The sequence below is a fragment of the Macadamia integrifolia genome, chromosome 12 (assembly GCF_013358625.1).
Source record: "Macadamia integrifolia cultivar HAES 741 chromosome 12, SCU_Mint_v3, whole genome shotgun sequence".
Classification (NCBI taxonomy): Eukaryota; Viridiplantae; Streptophyta; class Magnoliopsida; order Proteales; family Proteaceae; genus Macadamia; species Macadamia integrifolia.
In genome coordinates this window covers 15944160-15955241 of record NC_056568.1, presented here as the reverse complement: position 1 = coordinate 15955241, position 11082 = coordinate 15944160, and the positions used below count along the sequence as shown (strand labels likewise).

Genomic DNA, 11082 nt, shown 5'->3' with positions numbered 1-11082 from the left:
TCTCCGTGTCATTTTTCTACTAAGTCAGCATGGAATGAGGATAGAATCCAGGCTCCGAAATTTTTCTACTCCAAATGGTTGTGGAGTCGTCATCTTCTTCCTAAGATTGGCTTCTTCTCCTAGCAAATCTTTAATGGGAGTATCCCAACTGATGATTCTTTGGTGAAGATGTGATATTCCCTTGTCCTCGAGATGCTTTTGTTGCAGGGATCCGTGGAGAGAATCTTCGATTCATTTTGTTATTGTGGTAGGAACAAACTCGGTTTGGAATTTCTTTGAAAATTTGGTTGATGTCGAAATTATTGCCACCCAAACTATGAGTAGTCGAATATTATTTTGGCAATTTCATAGGAATATGAAGGACCTTTTTGGCTTCATTAGAGGGTTGTTACTGTCAATAATTGTGTGGGAGTTGTGGCATGAGAGAAATAGAAGGCATGGTGACAACCCTCGTACTGCCGTTACAATTATTGAAAGGCTGAAAATGTGCTTTCCAGAGCTTTCCTTCCCTTCAAATTTCAGAAAATATAATTCTATGAGGGAGAGTTATATTACAGGTTCTTCAGTTTAACCCCCCAATTGTTTTTCAAAAAGTTCCTATTCCTATTTACGGTTGTCCTCCATTTAATGCGGTCAAGCTCAATATTGATAGCGCTAGTAAGGAAAACCTGGGAAATAGTGGAGGTGGAGGCATCATTCATGACAGCGAAGGTAAGGTCATTGCGGCCTTTCATAATTATTATGGAGTGTGGTCCAATTTAGTGGCATAATTGAGAGTGTTAAGGGATGGCCTGCGTTTGGTTTTATTTTAACTTAGACTACCCTATATTGTTCACTGTGTATTTAAGTGAAATTGCAATTTGTGGAGTTGTTGGTGTTGGTTTCAGGAAGTCCTCTCTTGTTGCCACTCTCCTGATGCACAAATCTCTTTTTTGTTTCATGAAAGCAACCGAGCTGCTGATTGGCTAGCTACTTTGGCATGTGAAGCTTCTACTAACGGGTTGTTCGATGCTAACCAGAATATCCCCAAGGGGTTTAAGTATGATTGTTCGAGAAGACAAAGCTGGTATGCCAGTGTTCAAATTATAATTCCTTTTGTGTTTTATGGTTTTCTGGTGAGTCTAAGGGAGTGTTGATTTCCTTCAGGGCTAGGGTTAGGCGGGTTATGTCTCCCCCTGTGTAATTCTTAAATGTTTGCCTTATGCTTAACAAAATTTTAGGGGCTTCCCTCGGTCCTAGATCATATTCGAGTTAAAAAAAAAAAAATATTAAAAGACACTAGATACACAAAATAAATAAATAAATAAATAAAAAATAGAGGGATTTAAAAATGTAGGATCTCATTCCCACCTTCGGCATGGCCATCAACAAGAAGTAAGATCTACAACTCCACTAATAGAGGTAAATACCACCTCCGTCAACAACTAACATCCATTGTTCAACAAAGAATCAATACTAGACAAATTGTACAATCCTTATGATATTATTCCAACACCAAAGCTGGCTAGTATATACTTTCATTTCTGTAACACTAGCTTCTCATTACGTGGACCCTCATTAGTTAGTGGTGAAAGTTTGGCCCTGACAACCAGACCCCGCCCTGAACCAGAATAGGGCTTGGGCCAAGTTTTCTGACCCTGAGGACGAGTTAGGGTTGAAAAACCCCAACCCTGGGTCAGGATCGAGTTGGGCCGGGCTGAGGCCCAGGGTTGGGTTGGGCTCGGGTTGAGGCCTCAGCCTGGCCCAACCCAACCCAACCCAACCTGACCCAAAATTTAACTCAACCCGTGCCCAACCCGACCCAACCCAACCCAACCCAACCCAAAATTTATCCCTAAATTTAATATTAGAATTTAGGACTCTCATTGGTATTTCATTTTTCTATAATTTTTAACGTATAAGATATGAATGAAAACAAGTCAATCAAGGTTAATCCAACCATTGCAGAAACCAAGGTCAACCCAACCCACCCCAACCCAGCTCGACCCAACCTGGCCCTTATAGGGTCAATTAGGGATGGGTTGGGTTGGGCCTGAACATGAACCCGACAGTGTTCATTGGGCTTGGGTTGAATTTTGAGGACATAGGGTTGAGTTAGAGTCTTAAGAAACCTGGTCTTGTTTCACCCCTATATTTAGTAGTCCATGCATATGTTGTACCCCTTAGACTCTCACTTCAATCCTGACATCTAGAATGCTCACTTTCATCATCACTACCAAGATATGGATTACTCATCTCTCCTTTTATCAGACTCCTCTTCCACCCTTGGAAGACTCCTATCTCTTCACGGCTACACCTTCTTAATTTAATGCTTCCCTCCTTGAATTCTCCAACCACTTCCACTCTTTAGAAGAACCAAGTTTTGGCCACTCACCTTCAAAGCCTCTACTGTCACACCATATTATTTAACGAAGTAAATGAACAAGCAATGCCATTTCATATGAGAGGCTTTACTACCTAACTTTCACTTTACCTCACATGGAGGAAGGATTTGTAATCAATTTCTATTTTACTTTAACCAACAAACCTAAATGTTTTCTTTTATCTTCACAGATTATGTCACGGATGCATTCTTCATATAAAAAGATGTTCGACTTTCAAATTTATAGGTCAAGCTTGTGATGTAAATTTAATCATAGGGTCATTAATAGGGGTGGGATGGGGGTAGAAAGGATGATCCCCCCAAGAAAGAGAGAGAGGAGCCATCAATCTAATCTATTTCTTCGACGGTAATGTATCAAAAATTTCCAAAGATTCCAGCTCTTATTCGTATGGGTTAAATTCAAAAATTTCTTTATGTAATATTATATTATGTTAAGATGATTTTTGTATTATAATTTTGGTATGTATAATTTTATTTTTTGACAGAATTTTTGGTATATAATAATTAAATGGTATAAGGATGTTCTTGCTGAACATGCCCTTTTACTAAATGTTTAGTCGAATGCATGTTGTATTATTGAACACATGCCATTTATTCATAGGTTTAGATTTAACGATGTTCATCGTGCATGTTATAAATGGTAAACATTTTTGAGTTTAAATTGTATACATGCACGTTCACCTAAATGTACATATGAGGATTCAACACTAATTTATTTGGTAAATATAAAGATTCAACACATGTAAAAAAAAAAAAAAAAGGTACATATGAAAGTAAAATAGAAATGGATCCAAATTCACTTTTTTCCCTTCCATGTAAGTTGCATACCGTCGACATGGAAGGGTCCTTTTTGGAAATTCAGTTTATTGAATTATTAAAACTAAAAATCCAAAAGTAACTGTGGACGGACAAAAGCAAATTAATTCCACTCATATAAAGCAATCATCACTCGATCCCATCTGAACATCTGGTTTGAATACGAATATTCTTGTGTCTCAAATCTATCCGCGGCCTCTCTGTTCCTGACTCTCTCCCATCATTATTCATTGCTCCTCTAGAACCTCTAATGGGGAAAAAGAAGGTTCTGGTTCCCATCTTCTTTGATCTGATCTGCTTGTTCAATCTTCTAACTGGTAAGAACAATAGAGCAGAGATCATGAATTCTTTCTTCTTCCGTCTTCATGGATTACTACTTTTGTGGAGATTGTATACATTCATGACTTGTTTACCTAATCCCCCTACTTCCTAATTGTTGTTTTTATAGGAATCCAAGGGTTTCAAAGTTCAGCTCAACATCTCCAACAAAATGTTCAGCAAGGAGGTCTTGGGCTTTCAAAGATGTTTGTGTTCGGAGACTCTTACGCAGACACAGGGAATATCGGGAAATCAGTATCAAGTTCTTGGAAGCCACCGTATGGAATCACTTTTCCCGGTAAACCAGCTGGTCGTTTTTCCGACGGCCGCGTCCTTACCGACTATCTAGGTATCTCTCTCTCTCTCTCTCTACCCCCTTCTTATTTATCTTTATTCACTTTACCTTCTCTGTCTTTCTTTATCCTTTCCTCTTTTCTGTTCAAAGTAATGGTTTTGCTTTAGCTTTGTGGGTTTTGCATGACTGCCAGATGGGTCCGAAGGGCAACCTAACATCACCCTCTCTCTCTCTCTCTCTCTCTCACGAGTGTCGAGTCGTAAAGTAGGTGGGGTCTTGAAAGAGCTGTTGTCCATTGCTTTCTTTGGTTGTATCACTTTTCTGTTTTTGCGTGTTTCTTCCTACACCTTTCATCGTCCACACTCTCTTTCTTCTTATTTTTAACTTCTTAGTGCTTCTCACCTGCTTATAGACCTCCATGATTGATTGCTTTTGCTTTTGTTCCTCAAATATGTTTTGAGAATTTTTTTTTTTTTTTTTTTTTTTTTTTTTTTTTTTTTTTAGTATATGGGATCCAGACATGAGCGTGGATCCACACAGACTGAGTCACTTGGAGGTGGATTCCATCTGTGTGGATTATAGTCCGTATGAAAATTATTCTCGTGATATAATCTGATTGGCTCTCATTTTAAATGTTTCGACATTTTGTTGCCTTATTGTATTTCATACTTTCCCATTGCGTGATAGCTCGCCTGTTTTGACTCTTGACGTTAGATTTTCATATACTGTGGGAGATTTGATGCATAATTGTGCGCAAATTGTAGTAACGGTGGTTTTGACTTGTGCTATCTATTTATGTATGAGGTTAGATGTCCAAATTCCCTTGTTGGTGGATTATAAAAGACTCCCTTAAACCTCAAACAAGTTATCAGACTCACGCAAAATTGATGTAATTTTAGCACTAATTTAAATTTTAAATTCTTCTAAAACCCCACGAGGGGGCATTTTTAAGTTGCAGTGTTCAAAGGTGAAAATAATGCTAAATGCTTTGACCCTCTTTGTTATCAATTTTTTTTTTTTTTGATTTTTATCTATTTAATAAAAATTATTAATAAAATTAGTTTTTATCAAAACATAAAAATGGTTTTTTGTTAGAAATAGTTTGGTATCCCTATGTGCAAAATGGCTTTTTGAAGAAATAGGTGAAGAGATATTTCCTTCACCCATCTTTATAATTATCTTTATCCACTTTGGACCGAAGAAGAGGGGGGGGCAAAGGGCTTGGATTTCTAATTGCAAAGCAAATGATTACTTTACCTCTCCATATTGGGACTTTAAGCACATGCTCATTAAAGTTCAACGTGAAAATAACTTAAATCAATTTTGGCCAAAACACATAAATAACTCTTGATCTCTTTTTTGTTTTTGTGTTCTATCAATTTTTTTAAAATAGAAAAAGTTCCATAAATGATACCAAATGCAATCAAAACTGTTTTTGTGAACAGAAATAAAGAAAAATGATACCAAGAAGTATCTCCGAATAATCAAGTGAGGGTAGAGCAAATCCCATTTAGAGATTTTATAGGCATAAAAATTCCCTTATCTATTTACAAAATAGAAGGTGTAGGTATTAAGGAAACATAAGGACTCCTAATATCCACCAAAACTATAGAGACCTCAATTGGAGGTGACAAGTACTCATTAAGGAAGAAATGAATCCCCACTTAGCAATCTGAGTAGAAGGTAAGCTGCCGAAGGCCCTTATCTTCAATAGCAGCCTTGAGACTCAGTTGAATAGCCAAAGCTTCCCCCACAATACTGAACTAGGTAAAGCATGATTGATAGACACCATATATACATATATATATATATATATATTGGTCCCAAACCCATTTGTTGACTAATTCTCGGGAAGACTAGCACAACAACCCATCATCACGGTCTCCACTTAAATCAAAGATGCACAGATGGGAAATCGAACCTGAGACTGTGCGCTTATCCACATAATCCCCAATTCGCCCTAACCGTCTGTGCAACCCATGGATGGGTCAGGTTATAATTTCAAGTCATAGATAAATATGCAATAATATATATTCTAAATATGCAATAATATATATTCTAACTCTGTCACATATTCTATTATATTTTATAATGTAGGAGTAATTTATATTAACTTGTATTGTTTTTGTTGAAATGATACCATGAAATGTAATATGATATACACCCCATTTGATGCTTCATCATGCCCTCCCATTGGTGGAAAATAATCCTCTGTTTTTTTCATCCCTGTTTTTCCTTGTACATGGGGTGAAATGGCCACCCTGCCACCATGAAATGTAATATGATATACACCCCATTTGATGCTTCATCATGCTGAGAAAAACAGAGGATTTTGATCCCCCATTGGTCCCGTCAAGCTCCCCCATAGGAAACACTTACTCATTATAAAATTAGATACGAATATCTGAATTACTGGCGGACACAAAATATAGAAACTACAACGAAATGCCCGTTACATATTGAATCAAATTTGAATAGCCGATATGCTAATCAAGTATGAATACTTCTTGAATCTTGTATGTGTTGAAAACAGCATCATTTATGGGAATAAAGTCGCCAGTAACATACAAAGGGAGGAAGATGGGGAGGAAAACAGCGAGATACGGGATGAACTTCGCTTACGGAGGGACGGGTGTGTTCCAGACGCTTGTCCCTGAACCAAACATGACCACCCAGATCCTCTTCTTCCAACGCATCGTCCACGATAACGGACTCTACACCGCCGCCGACATTGCCTCCTCTCTCGCTCTCGTCTCCCTCGCTGGCAACGATTATGGTGCTTATTATGCCCGTGGTGGCTCTGCCCAGGGTCTGCCGGCTTTCATCACATCGGTGATTAATCAACTGGCTTTGAACCTAAAACAAATTCATGACATGGGAGTGAAGAAAATAGCCGTTACAGCTCTAGAGCCCATGGGATGTCTTCCTCAGAGCACAGTTACCTCTTCTTACCAGCAGTGTAATGGATCTCAGAACACGGCCGTCAATCTCCACAACCTCCTGATGCAACAAGCTGTAGCAAAGTTGAACAATGAGACTAAGGACTCTGCTTTCCACATCCTTGATCTCTATGGCGCCTTCATGTCCACATTCAAAACACAAGGTGAAAGCAAAACCTCTCTCTCTCTCTCTCTCTCTCTCTCACTAATTAATACCAGCTCTGATGTGGGGATTTGTATCTGTTGTGTAGGGATTGGCATATTGAAGCCTTGTTGCGTGGGTATGAAGGAGGAGTTCTCTTGTGGGAGTGTGGATGAGAGGGGTGTAAAGCAGTACACAGTGTGCGAGAACCCTGACTCTTCATTCTTTTGGGACGATGTTCATCCTTCACAGTCGGGTTGGCGTTTTGTCTATTCAGCTTTGCAAGCTTCTCTATACCAACTGTAATCCGTAACTCCATTCAGTTTCTGTTTCTGAAAGCTAATGACTTTGCCTCGTGAACGTCCATAATCATAGTCCTTAATTCTCTCTCTTTCCAAGTTTTTTTTTTCAAATGCTTTTGTGTGCCCAAAAAATCTCATCCAACAACAATAAAGCTGGTGAGTGAAGAAATTTTGAGTCTATTTATAAAATTACTCTCTCCAAGGAGAAAACACACGCATAGACCTATTTTTTTTTTTTGTACAACATATACATACATACACACAAATGGTGACAAGTGGGGTGAGAGAGAAGGATAAAACTTTGGATTTTATTTTAATTGTTGCAAGAATCGAATTAGAAAAGAATAAAGCTTAAATTGGGTGAATCATTATGAGTATAATATGGAATTTTGATGCTAATTCGTTAAAACTAGGGATGTAGATGGATGGCTGAAAATTCGCATCCGATTCGTATGAGAATATGTTTCGGGGTTTTCAATTTTGGAATTTTTGTTTCCAAACATTATTCGAATCCATTGAAATCGGATTAGGATTCAGATTCGGATAGTTCCATTTCAGACCAGATAATATCAGAAAAAATAATTATCCAATTGTAAAATATGATAAATTAAATATTTTTGAAAAATACATAATAAATTACTATATTATCCTTATTATAAACTCTTTTAGGCTATTTTGGCAATATAATTAATCCTAAAGTCATAAGTTCATAACCCAAACCCTAACGGTTGAACCTAAGTCCATAACCCTATAATTTTCTTGGTTTACTAATCGGATAGTTTATTGGATCAGATAATATCCATACATCTGATGAACTTATAGATTCGAATAAGATAGCAGTTTTTGAATTTTTGTTGAATACCAGGTTGGATTTGGATACAACATTTGATAAATAGATTCAGATTGAGATAGTAGTTTTTTAGGAGGTGTTTATGCAAGACGATTCTAGGGTTTCCCCGTAGGGAAACTCTGATACTTATGACGGTGACCATGGCCATCTTGATCTGGATGGGAGGGATAATGCTGTGGCATGGCCGAGTGATCCTTTCCTCATGGGAGAAGCGCACCTGATCCCCGGAGGCATTCCACCCCTATCTTTTTTTGCTGATGGTGGCTTCTTCTTGTAGGGTACGGTTCTTCCTACTGCTGCTACTGTTGAACGGCCGATTGAAGAAAGGGCAGGCCCTGCTGCGATGGGAGAAAACTTGCATGATAGGAGGGGCTCCTATGCTGCAACGGTGGGGAGTGGCTCTCTAAATTTGGTGGAAAATCTACCCTCACCGGTTAGGTTGGGTAACATGACTCAAATAAAGATTCCACAGGAAGCATATGCTAGGTAGGTTAGGAGACATCAGTTTTCCCTTCTTGGTCAGGTAAACTTCTGAGTGACTACAATGGATAGAGTTCGAGCATTGGTGCAGGGATGGGATTTAAAGGAGACTATCCATATCAAATCTTTAGGCAAGGGGTTTGTTCTATTCCACTTCCAATCTGAGACTGAGATGATGTCCATATGGAAGAGAGACTGATAAGGTTTGATGGGCTTTTGCTGCTTTTTCAGCGATGGCGGCCATAATTCAAAGCTGATGAGGTGGAGCTAACTAATCGGCTAACATGGATCAGATTTCCTAGTCTTCCTCAAGAGTACTGGGGTGAAGAAATACTCCTCTCTATGGCTAAGGCTATGGGACACCCCATAGAAATTGATCACCGTACTCGAGACTAGCACTTTGGACACTTCGCGCGGGTTTGTGTTGATGTGGATGATTTGCAACCACGAGTAGATGAAATCTATGTTGAGAGGGAACATCTAAACTCTGTTGACCTATTTATCTTTAAGCAGGTAGTAGAATATGAGGATTAGCCTACGTGTTGTGTATCCTGTCATCATTTTGGGCATAGGACAGCTGTCTGTCCAATGAAAAATACGGATAAAGAGGCTTATCCATCTATCCCTGGGGCTACCTATGTGGATCGTCGACTAGATAGAGTCTGACGTCAGAGGAGGGAATGGAGGCCAAGCCAAGTTGCTGATCCAGTAACTGGGACTACTAGGGTGATTGAAAATAAGCAGGCTAAAGCTGCTACGGTGATTGTTGATGAGGATGATAGGGTTAACGACTACATGGATGGATCAGAATATGGAAGGCCAATTTCCCATCATGAAGTTGCAGATATTGATGAGAATGGGGATGGCAATATTGAAGTCCTCCTGGAAGTTAGTTCACCTGGAATTGGCCCTAGTGAGGTGCCTCTTGACGCTAAGTCTTCACCAATGTCGGTGTCGATTTGAGATCTTGGCCGTGTAGCAATTGTGGAGTATGACCTCTCTAGTGATACCTTGGAACAAAGCTATCTTATGCCTAGACTGCAAGAGGGGTGTGTGAACATGGAAGCCCCAGAGACTAGTGTGCAAGGTGCAAATTGGAAGAAGAAGAAAGGAAGGGGTGTTGAGCTAGCAAATGTAGATGCAGTGCTAAATCAGATTCATATAGAGGGTGATGATAGTCGTCGTATCACATGAAGTCGCACTGTCTCCCAATGAAGTGCGTGTTTTGGAATATAAGAGGGGTCGCTAACAAGCGTGCCCGTGGTGAACTCAAACTCCTTGTTAGGGAGCACGACCCTATTTTTCTTTGCTTAGCAGAGCCCAAAGTTCATCTAGATAAGTGCCCTAGCAACTTTTTCTCTTCTTTGGATTACTGTTTCGACTTTATTTCAAATTGTAGAGTGGATGTTGTTCCTAATCTATGGTTTTTCTGGAAGGAAGGAATTAAACGTCCTTCAGTAGTTATGTTATCTGATCAACATGTAACGGTGCATATTGAGGTCCTAGGTGTTAAATGTTTTGCTTCTTTTACTCATGCTAGTAGTTTCAGATTGCGAAGAAATCTTCGGTGTGATCTATGTTCATTAACTGGTTCTCCTCTTTCATGGATGATCATAGGTGATTTTAATGCATATTTATACTCGCATGAAAAGCGAGGCCCAGAGAATTTTAATTTGGGTTCTGTAGAGGACTTCGCTACTTTTATGGAGTCGGCTTCTGTTATGGTGCTGCCTACTTCTAGTTGTAAATTCACCTGGACCAACAATCGTTGGCTTGGAAATGTTAGAGCGATTTTGGATCGAAGTCTTTGTAATGATGCTTGGATGACAAGTTTTCCAGGGTGTGCTCAACGTGTGCTGCCACGTGGTATTTTGATCACTCGGTATTACTGGTGGATTGTAAAGATGTTCCAAAACCTATTAACTCCCCATTTCGTATGAACAGGTTCTGGACAGATCATGATGAATTTAAACGCTTTGTTCAAACTTCTTGGAGTGTACCAGTTAGCGGTTCCCCACTTTTTGTGGTTACCTAAAAATTGAAAAGGCTTAAAGGTCCCATGTCCCAGTGGGCTAAGGGGGTCTTCCCTCACGTAGACCATGAGGTGGTGAAAATGAAAAATATGTCACACCCCACTTTTAGTAGACCCAACTTACCATTAGGAATACCGGCGGTGTGAGTAAGACACGTACCTGTCTTACGAACCTATCAGGATCTCTAAGACAGTACCTTAACATTTCACAATCTCACATCACAAATCAACCATAAGCAGCGGAATCAGAGTATAATAGCAGAATCATCAGAAATAAAGGGGAAAATTATCTAATGATAAACATAATATCAATAACCAAGTTATTCTGTTTACAATTCTATAAGACTTACATATATCAAGTTTAAAACATAATATTCACAGACCTGTATCAACATAATCAAAAATACGCCGAACACCTCATGGCACTGCGTATGCACAAAAGTCACAAGCATAATCTTGGCCATGCTCCTCTGCGTCTGGTATCCACCAGTCGTTCACTCCGTACTCAGGTCTGAAGGAAAAAGA

At 39.2% G+C, this 11082-nt stretch overlaps 1 protein-coding gene across 2 annotated transcripts; it reads left to right on the top strand.

The window, feature by feature from the left end:
- The first annotated feature begins 3329 nt into the window (after window positions 1–3329).
- On the top strand, window positions 3330–7291 carry LOC122058335 (GDSL esterase/lipase At5g03610-like). Of its 2 annotated transcripts, XM_042620979.1 has the most exons (4): window positions 3333–3516; window positions 3648–3866; window positions 6346–6915; window positions 7003–7291. In XM_042620979.1, the coding sequence occupies exons 1-4, from the start codon at window positions 3450–3452 to the stop codon at window positions 7197–7199; spliced, it is 1053 nt and encodes a 350-aa protein (XP_042476913.1). In that variant the 5' UTR covers window positions 3333–3449; the 3' UTR covers window positions 7200–7291. The 2 variants fall into 2 exon arrangements, with proteins under 2 accessions (XP_042476912.1, XP_042476913.1); XM_042620978.1 differs by having other exon boundaries at window positions 3330–3516; window positions 6346–7291.
- The last annotated feature ends 3791 nt before the right edge of the window (window positions 7292–11082 follow it).

Coding starts and splice junctions, on each gene's coding strand:
- LOC122058335 (XM_042620978.1), top strand. CDS start 3,450: ATGGGGAAAAAGAAGGTTCTGGTTCCCATCTTCTTTGATCTGATCTGC. Junction 3,517..3,647: donor CTTGTTCAATCTTCTAACTG/GTAAGAACAATA, acceptor TTGTTTTTATAG/GAATCCAAGGGTTTCAAAGT. Junction 3,867..6,345: donor CGTCCTTACCGACTATCTAG/GTATCTCTCTCT, acceptor TGTTGAAAACAG/CATCATTTATGGGAATAAAG.